We start from the raw sequence: 17645 nt of genomic DNA on the forward strand, positions 1-17645 counted from the left end.
ACCAAAGATTTTTTCTTCATCTGCTTTCTGAATTTGTGCTGTTAAATCGTCTTGATGGTATGGAATATACAACTATTTATAACTTTGTCCTCTCTGAGTACTTTCAGATTATCTGATGAAACCGTACCCGAGCGAAACGTGTGATAAATAAATTACAAATCTGCAACCTATGACTGTTTTTTTTTTTACAATAAACTTATATAAGATTGCTGTACCAATCCGTCACTATGGAATGAAGTGGTTTTTGACATTTTAACAGATTGCTCTTGCGCACAGTAGTTTGGCGACTGCCAAAAGGTATGCACTTGCCCCGTTGAGTAGTGTTATATGATGGTGATAATGAGATAAATCTGTGTCAGAGGCTATAAACACTAGCAATGATGCCTTTTATTTGGAAAAAAAATTCAAAAGTCTTAATGATGCCGACTTGCAGCTTCAAGGAGCTAATAAGACTCTTATATGTTGCAAACGTACTGTGTTACTGCTTATTGACTAACTACTTCTTTATAATCTAATGAAGAGATACTTTTATTACTTTCCTGATTTACCATCTGTACAAGATAATCGGAGTCCAGAAAATATTACCAGATTCAGTAAGCAATCAACGTAAATCGTATGAGGAAAAACGATATGAAGATATTTTGAAACTGAAGGCGTATATGCCTGTCTTGTATCTAAGGATTGGAAAATTATATTCGTTTATTCATAACTTTCCCTACCTCACATTTTGTGAAATCAGGCTTTAAAGCTGGTAGTCATAATACGACGGGAAAGAAACCGCTCCAATATTTTCGAAACAGGAGACCTTCATTCCTTACAAAAATGGAGCCAGATATGGAGTACTTAGTTTTGCAGCAGTGGCCCTAGGAATGTCCTTAAAAACTTAATTAGTTAAATGTAATTTCTTTAGATTTCGTGCTTAATGTTTGCAAAGTGTAAATTAAAAGATGGATTTAGGTACAGTAAGTTATTTTATAGCTATTTATTCTTTCTAAGTTATCGAAAGTTCGACATAAAGTATTTGGTTAAGTAATTATTGCAACAGGCTTTAACATGATGTAACTCTGCTTTATAAATTTTATACAGTAAAGTTACTTCACTATTTTATAAATCACTCTTACTTTGGACCTTGTGGAATGCTAGAAAATTTTACTACTAATAGAGATACAAAGTGAGCGTTGCCTATGGAAAGGTTGGCTACCCATCTCTAGACCACCACAGTTCCACCCAATTTCACTAGCCCTACAACGCAATTAGGTATTCACTGACTACGTATCTATCGATGCAAGTGGCATATCAATAAATGTCAGCAATGCTGGGAGCCTACGAGAATTCCGTTCTGCTTGGGTGGAGTGAGTGAGAGAGAGAGAGAGAGAGAGAGAGAGAGAGAGAGAGGAGTGTGTGTGTGTGTGTGTGTGTGTGTGTGTGTGTGTGTGTTTGGAGCTTACGGGACTTCATCGCCGAGGTTATCAGCGCCCTTACACAAATTAAAAAAAACTTTGGATAAAATGTCTAAAATTGTTGTTACACAGTGAGGAGAAACTTATTAATGACACTCATTCACTCACTCCCACCTGTGGGGGGTGAAAGCCAGCCGTCCAATGACCGTTGCCAGCTCACCGTGCCGAAGTGGGGTGTATCTGCCGCACAATGACAACGATGACATTTGTAACTGAAGACTAATAAAGTGTGCCCTAGAGAGCGTTGTCAGGAGAGTTGTTCTCGCTGCCAGTGGACTGCGAAGGGCCTACTATCCTCCACTGCGTGACGTCCAAACTGCAGCCTACAGAACCTTCTTTGTGGGGCGAGTGAAATTCTTGTTTGTGTCCTGATGCCAATCATGCAGTCGAGAATTAAGGCATCACAACGGCAGAGTTACTTCTGTGAAGCCGGAAGAACCAATGAATGTTTCCCAATGCAGGGATAATTGTAGGGACCAGTGGTTAGAATCCATGTGAGGTGCACAGTGTAATTTACTTGAGAATTCTGCCTCTTTTGCCGAATACTGGCAGTTGTTTGTTTTGCATGTCATCATTTTGGCCATATGACAAGACAATGCAGGGAATACGGGTGGCTGATAATTAGATGTAAGAAATGTGTTTTGTAGTGTTATCGATTAAGAAGTGTTCTGTTCTTGTTACTGTGGGTTTGCTATTGTTGAGTTTATAAAATATGAGTAAGGGTAGTGGGGGAATCAGAGACTAAGGTGTCACTGATCTGGACATTGTGCAGTCGTTACCTAATGAAGTACCACGGTTCGTGTGGGAAATACATTTGCAAATAATGAACTGGCAGCGAAGAACGAGGAGTTGGGATCATTAAAAACACATTGTAGTGGTAGACGCAGCCATTGCAAACCTTGTTATTGCCTTTTCCGGTAGCTAGTCTGAGGGTGTGCTACATATGGAGGATCTCTTGTCATCGGTTAACACAGGAAGTTGGCGGACAACAACTGTAGCAAACAGTGAGCGCTGAAGTGTGATTATTAAGAGGCCTACTGAAGACATAGAAAATTTTGCAGACACGATTAGGAAACTTAATGTGCGCACATAAGAATTAACGAAAACGATGAGGCGTAGAAGGTGTTGTTACAGGAAGATGAACAAAGGGCACTCAATGCTCTCCTGAGGAGTGTAGCCCCGTAAATGTCGAGGAGGGTGTGACCTGGGGCACCTAATAATAGAATTTGAAGAAACTGGTATTGTAACATGGGTAACGGATAGACCAAGGGCCTTTGCAGGAAATATAAAATGCTTTAATTGTGGGTGTACGGGACATTGCCGTCAGCCACAGAACAATAGCGTTGTAATTGATCATCAGCAGTATTATGTGAACAACAATAGAAGTGGTCTGGATGGTAACAAGCACTCGTTAAACTCAAAAGAGTATCCCAGATCCACCAGAATGTGTTCGCAATAAAAACAAACGCAGGAAATACGAATGCAGCGGCGAAATATGCCACAGTAGACGTAGTGGATGGGAAAAGATATTTGTTACTCTTGGACACGGGGGCGCATGTATAAGTGGCCTTGAGAGATTTGGTGGGTAGGAGACAATGGGACAGATCGCGTTTTAATTTTCGTAGGGTGGAGGATAATGATATGTGGCCATTGGGGTCGTTAAAGGTGAATTTCCAATTGGAGAGAACAAAGTTCAGGCAGTGTGTCTCATGTAAGCGAGGGCTATGGCATGATTTTCTGCATCAGCATCATGTCTTAACTGATCTACAACGACGTGTGGTGGAATTAGTCGTAAGACACACTGCCATGTCGTCAGTGTTGATGCGTCACGAAGAGCGTCTGTCATACTAGACAATACAGTTAAACGGCGAATAACGACATTAACACTTAATTTGGACGACTGTACTTCGAGTGACACCGATAAATCGCTGTGTGTGAGTGTGAAGCCTGACTTACCATCGAAATGCTCGAGGGTTGTGATGCGGCATGTTATTTAGTGAGACGCAGTATTGTGCGTGGTCAGGAAAAGGTTGGATGCAAGGCAATGCTCATTAATGTCGATAATTTTGGCGCTGAGGAGGGCTAGCTGTTAAAGGGAACGTTAGTCACACAGGTATAAGTTCCGGAAGAGGAAAATTGTTGCACAGAGGGAGTGAGGTATGAAAATGCAAAAGGTGTCACTTAGACTGCATTGCGTAGGAAGGTTAGGCATATGAGTTGAACAGAGAGGGCGCAGGTGGAAGAACAATTGTTAGAGTTTCAAGAATTGCCGGGGTGCATGCTTTCAAATAGCAGAGGGCAGATGTTGTGAGAAGAAGCAACGCACCACTGACGTCAGGGCGTTGGCCTACTGATGGATCGCCAGCGATTGCCCTGCCTGAAGTCAGCAACACAGGGTGCCAACGCGAGTTGTGTCCCACTGGGGCGGAAGCCAGCTTTCTGCTGCCCATAGCCAGCCTGCCGTGCCAGAGTAGGGAGTGGCTAGCTCGTATGGGAACCACAGACAGTATAACTGAAGATTAATAAAGCGTTTCTGTCGACCATCAGTCTGTCACTGGGCCTCACCAGTTCTCCACTCTGCTCACTCATTCAGACCCTAGTATATAAACTTATTCATATGACTTACCAATCTGGTATTGGTATATTTTGTAGGAGATTATGTTTTTACTCACATATTACGCTAGTACCGAACCACGCCACCACAAGCGCCAGCGACAATTGTAGCAACGACGGTTGCCACACTGTTCTGGGACTGCTCGCTGCAACAGCTGTGAAACTTGATTTCATACAAAGTACGTAGAAGATCCTCACACTAGGTCTATAATTTGTAAGGGGCAAATGTGTTTCGTTGAAATTTGATAGTAAATTTGTCCTCAGAGGACCAGCATTTTATGATCATAGACGGAAATAAAAAAAGGCTTTTTCTACACTTTCTGGATCACTGTTCGATTCGCAACCATGTTGCAGCTTGGGAAACTGTATAAGCTAGAACATATCTTCAGATCGAGCGCATGTGCCCGATGACATTGCAGAGAAAGTGAGGCAAAATTTCGTTGACAGATCGACAAAAGCAACTCGGCGTGGTTCTCACGAGCTGGTGTCTTTCATGTGTCTGTTTGGCGTGTGGTATGAAAACAATTACATCACAAGCCCTTCAAATCAACAATAATGCGAGAACTAAAAGACCCTGATGGGATTGTTCCCTAGGACTTCCGTGGAGAAATATTATTTCGTTAGGATGAAGTCTGAGATTTCACTGGAAACATTTCTTTTACTGATGAGTTGACTTTACACTTAAGTGGTAAAGTAAATGAACACAACTGTAGGAATTGGAGCGATGACAATCCATGACAAGTCTTTGGACATGTAGTGGCAGCCCAAATTGGAAAGTATTTATGCATCGAGCAAGTGCGAAGTCTACTGCACATTTTGTTTCCGAGAGAAATCAGAATATAGTCTGAAAAACCTTTTAATTCCAATGAGGCACACAAAATATATATGCTAACACACCAGCGTCTGCTACTTCCTCCATAACCGCTTCTGAAGTAAGTGGATTGAGTCGAGGAGTGCCGATTGCATGGCCCGACGTTCAATGGATCTGACACTTCTTGATTTTTTGCTTGTGGCGTTTCATAAAGAATTCCCTGTTTGTTCTTCTCATATTGGAGTCTCTAGCAGATATCAGAGCAAGAATCTATGCCGTAATTAAACAGCTTGCAGAAAACTTGTTATGAAATCGATTTGAGATGGGATGTGTGCCACATTACCAATGGAAGTCGGATTAAATGTGTTTAGATATAATGTAAAAAGAAACTCTCGTGTTCCTTTGCTAAAAAAGACTCCAAAATTGGATCTGTAAGTCATGTGAATACATCTGTTTTAATTTTCAAAGTTGTAAAGTCCTTTTTGGAAAAGAAATAAGGGGTATTTATGGGAATGGAAAATTATATTAACTAGTGACAATCACTGCGCACTCGAACAACGAATATATGTCGTTTGTTGACGTATTGGACATTATCCATCTTTCCTTGGACTTTAATTTTACCTTCCTGAGCATTTGAAGTATCTAGTACCTATTGATCTGATGGAATTACATTTTATTGGAGACATATGAGTCTCAACGTTATCTTCGATGACAGAAGTTGAAGCAATGAAACAAAATTTGTGCTACAATCAGTACTTGAGTCCTGGTCTGCTACTTACTAGGCAGATTCACTAGCCACTACACCACTATAATCTTATGGCTACCACACCTGCGCAGACTAACATAGTGCAATGCCCTCCCTAACAGAAACTTCTGGTCACACCTTCAGCTCATTTTCCCCTTCTTGGGTGTGTACTGAATTTTGTGTTATTGGGGCGATGGACAACAGCAGTCCATGCAGCTGTGGTAGCCACAGTGTTACGGTGGTGTAGTGATTAGCACACCAGCTTAGTATGCGGGAGGCCTGAGTTCAAGTCCCAGTTGTGGCACAAATCTTAACTTATTGCTTCAGCTTGTACCCTTTATCCAGTACCTGTTTATCAGAAGGCAAATACTGTTTTGGCCGGACGACGTCTGTCGATGGCGGCAGGAAGCGCTGGCGCCAGGGCCCGCGTGCCGACTTACCCAGCATGCCGACGGGGAAGTGCGAGGGCGTCTCGCGGTTCTCGATGACGCTCTGCGTGACCACCCAGACGTAGTTCTCGCCTGTGATCTTGAGGTCGCGCGCAGCCTTCAGGATGTGCACCGCCTCCTCGCGCGTCGAGTAGAGCAGCATGACGCGCGACTCTGAGTTCACCAGCTCCTGCAGGTCGCCCGGCTTCGTCACCAGAATCGTGTTCAGGATGTTGAACCTGCGGAAGGAGGGCCACGTGCAGCTGACCGCCTCATAGCTTGCATATGTGCGAGTGAGCGCACCAAGCACACAGCCAGCATTAAAAGTGTCTAACAGATGCAAAGTCAAAGAGAAGTCATTCGTCTACACTATGAGTAGAGAATATAAAATTTTAATTATTTAAATGACTCTGACAATGAGGGCGGTGTGCTAGATTTGAGGCTGACAACGAGTGCCACCGAAAAAATGGTGGTATATCGAAGTTATCCCATAAACATTGAAGAGCCAAACATTAAGACCACTGCCCACCGCGACGTTGGATGTCACCTGGTGGTGTTGCAGGCACGTGACGCGGTAGCAAAAGTATGTAAATTGAGCAGACACGGACGGCGGATCGCTCCAGTGAAGATTTAGAGTTGCAAATGGGGAAATACGTTGCGATAAGCGACTTTGATATAGGGTAGATTAGTATTACGCAGAGCTTGTGAAGGAATATCACGAAAACAGCGAAGCTGGTCGAATGTTCACGTGCTACTGTCGTAAGCATCTACGGAAAGAGTTAGAAGGACAATGAAAGTACCACTAGGCGCTAAATGGTTGGACGTCCACGACTATTGACAGAACGTGGGGTTCGGTGAGTCCACTCCCTTGTAAAGTAGGATAGATGGTGATCTGTGGCATCTTTGATGAAAGAGCACAATGCTGGTGCACGCACAAGTGTTTTGGAGCAAACTCTTCATCTTATTTGTACTTATTGAATACGAAACTCCGCAGCAGAACACTCCTACGTGTTCACGTGTTGACCCAAAGACATCGTCAATTACGACTACGGTGGCCACGGGGCCATCGGATTCGACCGTCAATCAGTGGAAACGTGTCGGCTCTTTAGGTGAATCACATCTTTGCTACACTATGTCGCTAGTCATCTCCACAAACACCGTCATCGAGGTGAACTGCGGCTAGAAATGGGCAGCGTGCCAAGGATGCAGACTGGTGAGAGCAGTATTGTACTATGGGAGACATTATCCTACACTTACATGGGACCTGCAGTGGAAATCGAAGAAACGCTGGCAGCTGCGAACCACCTGCATCGGATTGTCGGCAGTGTGATTGTCCGTGTCTCCGAGCCAGAACCGTGCTACAGTGGTTTAAGGAGTATTATAGTGTACTCACGTTGGTGTCTCGGCGACCAAATTCGCCTGTGGAACCCGTCTGGGTCGATGTTGGGTGCTATCACCGCGTACGCAGATCAGCGTCCCGTTATGTACTCGCGTTACACAACCTGTGCGTGGACATCTAATACAATATACCCTCAAAAGCCTACCTATAAACTATTGGACCCCTGTTTTGCTAAATTAGTGATGTGTTTCGTTCCAAATGTGGACAAACAAGCTATTAAGCAGGTGATCAAAATATTTTGGGTCATCAGTGTATATTACACTGAAGCGCCAAAGAAACTGCTATAACATGTGTATTCAAGTACAGAGATATGTAAACAGGAAATATATGGCACTGCGGTAGGTAACGCCTACATAAGACAACAAGTGTCTGGCGCAGTTCTTAGATCGGCTACTGGTACTACAATGGCAGGTCATCAATTTTAAGTGAGTTTGAACGGGGCGTTATAGTCGGCGCACGAGCGATGTGACACAGCACCTCCGAGGTAGCGATGAAGGGATTTTCCCGTACGACCATTTCACGAGTGTACGGTGAATATCTGGAATCCGGTAATACGTCAAATCTCCTACATCGCTGCGGGCGGAAAAAGATCCGGCAAGAACTGGACCAACGACGACTGAAGACAATCGTTCAACGTGTTAGAAGTGCAGTCCTTCCGCAAACTGCTGCAGATTTCAACGTTGGGCCATCAACACGTGTCAGCCTCCGAACGATTCAACGAAACATCGTCGATATGGGCTTTCGGAACCGAAGACCCACTCGTGTACGCTTGATGACTGTACGACACAAAGCTTTACACCTTGCCCGTTCCCATCAACACCGGCAATAGTCTGTCGATGACTGGAAACATGTTGCGAGGTCGGAGAGTCGTTTCAGATTGTATCGAGAGGATGGACGTGTGCGGGTATGGGGACAACCTCATGAATCAGCGGACCTTGCATGTCAGCAGGGGACTATTCAAGCTGGTGAAGGCTCTGTAATGGGGTGGAGCGCGTGAGTTGGAGTGATATGGGACCCTGATACATGTAGATACGACTCTGACGGGTGACACGTACTTAAGCATCCTCTCTGATCACCTGCGTCCATTCATGTCCATTGTCTGTTTCGACGGACTTGGGCAAATCCAGCAGGACAACTGTATACCCCATACGTCCAGAATTGCTACAGAGTGGCTCCCGGAACACTATTCTGAGTTTAAACACTTCCGCTGGCCACCAAAATTGCCAGAGATGAACAAAATTGAGCATATCTGGGATGCCTTGCAAAGTGCTGTCCAGAAGAGATCACCTTCTCGTACTCTTCCCGATTTAAGCATTGTCCTGCAGGACTCATGGTATCAGTTGCCTCTAGCACTATTTCAGACATTACTCGAGTCCATGCCACGTCATGTTGCGGCACTACCGCGTGCTAGCTTGTGCCCTACAAGACTTTAGGCAGGTGTATCAGTTTCTTTCGCTCTTCTGTGTATAGATGTCAAAGTTTGTTTGTATGTCTGTTATTCCTTCACCCTGAAACGGCTGAACGTATTTGGAAGAAATTTAGAATTGAAATATACTCAGAATTAATAATAGGCTACTTTTAAAGTGTGTATCACATGATATTTATTAATTTGGAGAATTTAACGCCAAATGTGGGACAATAATTACTTTCAGAAAATGCTGTTTACTCTTTGACTTTTGAACTGAATCGTTTTTGTGAAAATGCTGTTGTGGTTGAATATCACCTACATAATATGATTCAACATAATGAATGAAATAGTTATACGAGGGATGTTGAGTAAGTATGGTCCGATCGGGTGCGAAATGGAAACCATTGTGCAAATACGATGAAGCTTTGGACAAATGTGTTGGGCAATATCTCTAGTACACCCGTCGATCACGTCACGTCGCTCTTTCCAGTTCGGAGAGCACAGTGAGCAAGTAAACATGCCTAGATAAATTGTATCTATCTCCAGGTATGAGGGTCTGGTAGAAGATTTCGCCTGATGTCATGCAGCCCACATAACACAGCTTCCACGCGTTTCCTTCTTCATGACAATTTTCGGCTGGACTCTGCGGGAGCAATGAAGATGCTGCTGCACCGTTTTGTATTTGATCACTCACAACACAGCCCATAACTGGCTTCCCCTGAGTTTCACCTCTGCTCACACGAACCGCTGGCTTTGATGACAACATTCTGGCACAGACGAACGAGCTACGGACAAGCGTAGAGAATTGGCGGAAAGTACAGGCGGTTGTCTTCTGTGTCGAGAGTATTGGAAAGTTCGTACAATGTTACGACAGATATCTAAGTCGGAACGACGACTATGTAGAGAAAAAGCTGAAAGGTGAAGCTCACTGTTGCAAATAAAACAGTTTCGATCTTCACAGTGGTTAGCATTTCACAACTTATTGGACCTTTTTTAACTGTTTTGACAAATGAAATAACTACTTACATAAATCTAGCACAGCACAAACATTTCTGTAGGATAAAAATCATCATAAACTCCGTAACAATGTAATTTTTTTTGAGTCATCAGTAGTCTGATTGGTTTGATTCTGCCCACCACGAAATCCTTTTCTGTGCCAATCCCTTCATCTCAGAGCAATCTACGAACATAATTATTTGCTGGATGTATTCCAATTTGTCTTCCTCTACAGCTTCTGTCCTCTACCGCTCCCTCTAGTACCATGGAAGTCATTCTCTGATGTCTTAACAGATGTCCTATCCACCTGTGCCTTCTCCTTCACAGTATTTTCCACATATTCCTATCCTTTCAGATTCTGCGCAAAACCTCCTCATTCCTTACCTTATCAGTCCACCTAATTTTCAACATTCGTCTGTAGCACCACATTTCAAATGCATCGATTCTTATCTGTTCCATGTTTCTCTACCATACAGTGCTGTGCTAAAAACATACGTGGTCAGAAATTTCTTCATCAAATGAAGGCCTATGTTCGATACTAGTAGAGTTCTTTTGGCCAGAATACCCTTTTTGCCAGTGTTGATCTGCTGTAGATGTCCTACTTGCCCCGCCTGTTATTGGTTATTTTGCTGAGAAGGCACCAGAATTCTTTAACTTCCTGTATTTCATTACTAGCGATCCGATTTTAAGTTTCGTCTTTCTTCGATTTACTGTCAATCCATATTCTGTACTCATTGGACTGTTCATTCCATTCAGAACATCATGTAATTCTTCTTTTCACTCAGGGTAGAAATGTCATCAGTGAATCGTATCATTGATATCCCTTCACTTTGAATTTTAATCCCACTCCTGGAACTTTCTTTCATTTCTATTATTTCTTCTTCGATGTACAGATTGAACAGTAGGGGCGAAGAACTACAGCCCTATCTTACACCCTTTTTACTCCGAACACTGCATTCTTGGTCGTACCGTGTTATTATTACCTCTTGGCTCTTGTACATATTGTGCATTACCCGTCTCTCCCTACAGCGTACCCCTATGTTTCTCAAAATTTCGAACATTTTGAACAATTTTACATTGTCGAACGCTTTTTCCAGGTCGACAAATCCTGTTTCTTGATTTTTCTTTAGTCTTGCTTCCATTACTAATCGCAATGTCATAGTTGCTTCAGTGTTGCCTTTTCCTTTCCTAAAGCCAAACTGATCGTCATTTGATACATCCCGAATTTTCTTTTCTATTCTTCTGTGTATTATTCTTGTCAGCGACTTGGATGCTGGTGCCCTCACAAGTGTTAAGCTGAATCTGCGACAATTCTCGCACTCGAAATCACTTGCAGTCTTCGGAACTGTGTGGATGATATTTTTGCGAAAGTCAGATGGTATGTCATCAGACTACACACCACCGTAAATAGTGTTTCTTTTGCCACTTCGCCCAATGATTTTAGAAATTCTGGTGCAATTTTATCCATCCTTTCTGCCTTATTTAATCTTAAGTCCTCCAAAGCTCAGCCGGCAGAAGTGGCCGTGCGGTTAAAGGCGCTGCAGTCTGGAACCGCAAGACCGCTACGGTCGCAGGTTCGAATCCTGCCTCGGGCATGGATGTTTGTGATGTCCTTAGGTTAGTTAGGTTTAACTAGTTCTAAGTTCTAGGGGACTAATGACCTCAGCAGTTGAGTCCCATAGTGCTCAGAGCCAGCCATTTTCCAAAGCTCTCTTAAATTCTGATTCCAATACTAGATTTCCTATCTCTTCTAAATCGACTCCTTTCTTCCTGTATTATATCACACAAATTACCCCCTCATAGAGGCCTTCAATGTACTTCTTCCACATATCCGTTCTCTTCTCTCCATTTAATAGTGGAACCCTCTTCGCACCCTTAATGTTATCACCCTTGGTTTTAATTTCGCCGAAGGTTGTTCTGGCTTTTCTATATGGTGATTTAGTCCTTTCAACAATAATTTCTTTTTCGGTTTCTTCACATTTTGGGTGCAGCTATTTCGTCTTAGTTTCCCTGCGCTCTTGTTTATTTCATTCCTCAGTGACTTGTATTTCTGTGTTCCATAAAAATCCCTGAACGTTTTTGTACTTACTACTTTGATCGATCAAATGAAGTATTTCTTCTGTTACTCGTGGTTTATTGGCTGTTATCTTCTTTTAACCAATGTTTCCCTTCTAACTTCTGTAACTGCCTTTTTTAGAGTTGTACATTCTTCTTCAAATGTACTGCCTACTGAGGTATTTCTTATTGCTGTATGTATAGCCTTAGAGAACTTCTAGCGTATCTCGTCATTCCTTAGTACTTCTGTATCCCACTTCTTTGTGTATTGATTTTTTCTAACTAATCTTTTTAACTTCAGCCTACTCTTCATCACTACTACATTGTGATCTGAGTCTATATCTGCTCGTGGTTATGCTTTACAATCCAGTATCTGATTCCGGAATCTCTGTCTGACTATGATGCAATGTAACTGAAATCTTCCCGTATCACCTGCCGTTTCCAAGTGTACCTCCTGCTCTTGTGATTCTTGAACAAAGTATTCGCTATTACTAGCTGAAATTTATTACACAGCTCAATTAACCTTTCTCCTCTCTCATTCTTGTCGCCAGCCCATATTGTCCTGCAATCTTTTATTCTACTCCTTCCCCAATAAGTGTATTCCAGTTTCCCATGACAACTAGATTTGCATCTCCCTTTAAGTACTGTATTACTCTTTCATGGTCCTCATATACATGTTCTACCTCTTCATCTTCAGACTGCGACGTCGGCATGTATACCTGGACTATCGTTGTCGGTGTTGGTTTGCTGTCGACTCTGACAAGAACAACCTATCTCTGAACCGTTCACAGTAACACGCTCTCTGCCGTACCTTCTTATTCATAAAGAATCCCATTCCTGTTATACCATTTTTTGGTGCTGTTGATGTTACCCTATACACATCTGTTCAGAAATCCTTGTCTTCTTTCAACTTCACTTAACTGACTACTACTATATCTAGATTGAGCCTTTGCATTTCCCTTTTCGAATTTTCTAGCTTCCCTACCATTTCAAACTTCTGACATTCTACGCCCCACTAGTAGAACGTTTTCCATTCGTTGGTTACTCAGGCTTTTTCTCATGGTCAAATCCCCCTTGCCAGTCCCCTTCCGGAGACCCAATGGCGGACTATTCGGGAATCTTTTGCCAATGGAGAGATCTTTATGACCTTTTTCAATTACAGGCCACATGTCCTGTGGATATACGTTACGTATCATTAACGCAGTGGTTTCCAATTGCCATCTGCATCGTCATGCGGTTCATAGGTGCATGAAAATATTTAGCAGTTTGAAAGTGTATTGCGTCGTGATACTATCGGGATTCTTGAACAGTGACTTGGATTTTATGTTTGGAATTGAATTATTTGTAATTTTTTTGTAGATTTCGCTTACTTTGAGCGTCCTGATATTTCAGGAAAATTAATGTTGGGAACTTGGATTGTGTAAGTTTAGTTGTGGGCGACAGTTATTCTGTTAGCTTTTCTCACCGCCTAAAACGTGTTATTATTATTATTATTATTATTATTATTGTTGTTATTATTATTATTATTGTTATTATTATTATTATTTCGATGTGCATGGTTTGGTGGGCCACAGCTGGTTCACTCATCACCCCCAAGTGAGAACTTTTGTGATGGAGCAAACAGGTGGATAGTGAGTTTTCTTGAACATTTCTTTACAAATAACTGCTTAATCGTCGGTAACAATGCTGGGTGCATCTAATTATACCATATGTACGCGGATCATCATCTCGTGGTTAATAGAGCTGCTGGCGTTCTGGGTTCGCTCCCGGCTGAGTCGGAAATTTCCCTCACTCGAGATCTGGGTGTCTGTGTGTCCTCATCATTGAATCTCACCTTCACCGACTCGATAGTTGCTGAAGTGGCGTCAAAGAAGGAGCCTTGCAACAGACGGCCGAACTACCCCAGACGAGGTCTGCTGTACTATAATGCCACATGATCATTTCATTTCATTATAATACGGCGGGGAAATTCTGGTAGAAGACAAGACACTCCATTGAGGGAATTTGGAAGTCTTCTAAGCTTTGATGAAACAGATCAGACAATTTTCTTTCGCTCAACCTGTGGTGATGCACAGGAATGCTAAACTTCTATTTCTTATTTTTCGTATTTCTAGTCATGCAGCGTAATTAATTGATGTGAAAAACAAAGCTATAAGCAAACAGAATATGATCAGCATGTTAGGTAGTTGGAATACGAACGTCAGTGTGTAGTAGTCAGTGCCTTTTTATTTACACACTATTTGAATGTACACCCGAAGAATGTAATCGTTTTCAGGGGAACAAATGCGCAAAACATGAATATAGTTTTCAAGCTAGAGGAAGACCCTTAACTATAATATTAAGAAATCGTAATCATTGTAAAAAGCCAATTAAACGTTGAATATTTTATCAAAACTATGGGAATACACTTACCTGTCGGTTATGTGCGTTAAAAATAACTTTCACTGTTAATGCACAAGCAGCTCTGTAAAACACGAAGAAGACTTACCTTACCAAGAAAGAACACACTTAAAGCTCAATAGATCATTTTCCGTCAAGAGATGAAATTTTTCAGTGAACTGTGTAAGGAAATTGAACAGATTTCAATACATATTTTACAGGAGAATTTAAAAGTACCTGTTAAGCAATACACTCTACGTACTGAAAGATTTCTTGGATTCCACAGAGTAGGGGTTTATCAGAAATATAAAAAAAATAGACAATACCAAAAATCTCTCATTTAGCAATACTCTCTCACGCTATGTTTTCTTCATTTATAGTTATGAGAGCCGCCACGAAAACTCCGCGATAGTTGCCATTAACTTACTGCCATCATTGTGCGCTTACCTCAGTCAGTATGAGGGGATATGGTTCAAATGGCTCTGAGCACTATAGCACTTAACTGCTGTGGTCATCAGTCCCCTAGAACTACTTAAACCTAACTAACCTAAGGACATCACACACATCCATGCCCGAGGCAGGATTCGAACCTGCGACCGTAGCGGTCACGCGGCTCCAGACTGTAGCGCCTAGAACCTCACGGCCACTCCGGCCAGCATGACGGGATACTAATAAGTTTTCCAGGAAAGCAAAAAGTGGTGACGAAGTGGGAAGAAAACAGTATTGGCATGGACCTGATGTTAGTCGACTGTGTGTGCAGCGGTCAGTGTTTATAAATAAATTAATAGTGTAAAAGAAGCTTTTCACGTTACATTATGAAACCTTCACTCCATTGTATGGTACGTTTGGGAAAAGGCAACGTGGTAGAACTGTTTCTGACAGTCCGGCCTGTTTTGTATTTGTACACATATTTCAGCTCTATCTCTACCGAATTTCACCCTGCAGTTTCGTTTTCTTGTAACTCACTGTCTATGCCGTCAAATCTGAACTACATGTCTGACAATGATACAGATTTGTGGACACATTCAGCGGCATATTTGTGTTGTGAATACAGTTAACAGTAAATATGTAATAAAACATAATGCCAATTTTCCATACCTCTCTGTGTTCAAACGTCATTTTTCCTGGCCTGTTTGTTATAATCATATATTTTGCATTTAAATTCAGTGATATTTGTGGATACTGTCTACAAAATCTATTATGCAGGGAGTTAGCTGTAAAACTGAAATTTCATGCCTGATGCGGCAGTTTTACTGCATGGAGAACGAATAAGTAGTTATCGATAAAGTTATTCCTTCCATCATTTTATGGCGGATGTCAGCGAGGAAAGGTTTGTAAAGGTTTGGAATCATGTAAAACTTGTTTTAAGTCACTAAGGGCTCTCATTCTCAAATACTGGACGAATATAGACTGCTATTTGCTCAATGTGAGCTTCGATGCCCCCTTTGGCAGCTTAGTGGTTCGTAACCATGTAGTTGTTATTTGCGTACAGTAAGTGATACGTATAGCGAGACTGGTTGAAATCGATCATTGGTTTAGGAGGATCTGTAGAACCGCATGTCACACAAGTGACAGATCATCATCCGTGTTCACTCTGTTAGCTACAAACAACTGTCTTTGCCATAAAACGGAGCTGTATTAAGATACACGTGGCAAAGACCTGGGGGTGAAACTGATGTTGCAATGAGCAAAAAACGCAATAGCAACATCAGTTTCACCTCCAGGTCTTTGCCACGTGTATCTTAATACAGCTCCGTTTTATGGCAAAGACATTTGTTTGTAGCTAACAGAGTGAACACGGATGATGATCTGTCACTTGTGTGACATGCGGTTTGTCAATTTCCAACAGTACAAAATCAACAAGACATCTCGGTTAATGTCTACATTATCTATTATAAAAAGCATAAACAGAGAGTTTGGTAATATCTGAATGTCGCTGGCGGAGAATCTTTAACTTAAAATCATTGTTGAGCAAACGTTCAAACCTCCATAGTTTTACATATGAATGACCGTGAAAGATGGTAGAAGAGAGAGAGATGCATAGTTTAACACGTTCTTTGTTCGGTTTCACAAGGTTACAGCTCGTGTCCTTTGCTCGTCAATTGCAAAATCGAAATCTCTGTTAGAGGGCTCCCACATGGTTTCCATCATAACAGCGCTTACTGTCTTTTTACTTCCGCGTGAGGTGCGGGACTCTCTCCAAGCGGTGCTGCATCGCTCTGATGTTCTCTCGCAGCGCATGCACGAATTCGGCGTGGCCTCCATAGGTGAAAGGTCAAGTCTCTCTTCTCCTTTATCCTGTCCCTATCCCGTGACTCAAGAGATCGCCATGTTACCCTGGATCTGGCAATGTTGGCAGTAGACGGTGACATGATACCCTTGCTGTCGCCACCAGCTCCAGCGCCCCGCACAGCCCCCACCTCCCTCACGACACTCCCTCCCCAGAGGCGGAATATATGCACATCTCTCTGCGTCAATTGTCACCCACTGTGAAAGTTACGGAACTTTTTAAGAATATATACGAATCGTGAAAGTGAGTCAAAACGAAGTCGCTAGTTGCCAACCCCAAGGTAGAACGTGTATAATATCTCTGAGTAGGAGGTTCTTTGATGGTTAAGAGAGCCGGGCGCGTGCAGTAAAAAACCGAGGAGTCGCTGCTAGGTGCTCAGAGTGTAGTGGGACGAAATTAAGCGTCACCTATCCACCAAAGTCAGCCCAGTTTGCAGGTGACTATAAGTTTAATTTAGTTTTGCTTATGTGTTTTCTTATTATTTATAATAGATGTGAATTATCTAAAAGTTTTGTATTTTTTTTATGTGTTTCATGTACGGAGAGATCGGCGCAACGAACGGGGACAGCATCTTCGTTGCCGCGACCAGAGAGGAAATTGCTGGCCGCTATACGTCGCGGGTCGACAGCCAAGGAGCAACAGAAGATCCTGGAACCGAGTTGTTGCGTCGTGTTTCTAAAAAAATTAAAAATGAATTTTTATACTCTTTTTGTACAACAATGACATCATAATGAGCTTAATCTTATTGAGATGTTAGTCACTGTCTGTCAACGCTCAAGTTCACATCTGTATGTGTAGGAAGCTAATAAAATAGTGTATGTTACTAAAGGTGAAACACGTGTCTTGAAGATTTATTTATGAAGAGTTATGTGAACGGATTAATAATATATTTGACAAGATTATTGATTCAGACAGCGTTGGCCGAAACTTTGAATCTAAAAAGTTTATTTAATGTGTGATTCTGATATCGATTAGATCAAGATAACGTGTGTCGATATAATTTTCTGAGGAGAAACAAACGAACTTTAAATTGGAAAAAGTTACGAAAACCAATTGGCCCA

The 17645-nt window shown here is 42.2% G+C and overlaps 1 protein-coding gene across 1 annotated transcript in view; it reads right to left on the bottom strand.

Annotated features, from left to right (window-relative positions):
• Positions 1 to 17645, bottom strand: part of LOC124788943 (glutamate receptor ionotropic, NMDA 2B-like) — a 441442-nt gene that overhangs the window by 391730 nt on the left and 32067 nt on the right. Inside the window, exon 3 of the mRNA XM_047256229.1 lies at positions 6070 to 6296. Coding sequence (XP_047112185.1) covers positions 6070 to 6296 — 227 coding nt within the window. The remainder of the gene's footprint in view (positions 1 to 6069; positions 6297 to 17645) is intronic.

This window comes from Schistocerca piceifrons, chromosome 3 (genome assembly GCF_021461385.2).
Source record: "Schistocerca piceifrons isolate TAMUIC-IGC-003096 chromosome 3, iqSchPice1.1, whole genome shotgun sequence".
In the NCBI taxonomy this organism is placed as follows: Eukaryota; Metazoa; Arthropoda; class Insecta; order Orthoptera; family Acrididae; genus Schistocerca; species Schistocerca piceifrons.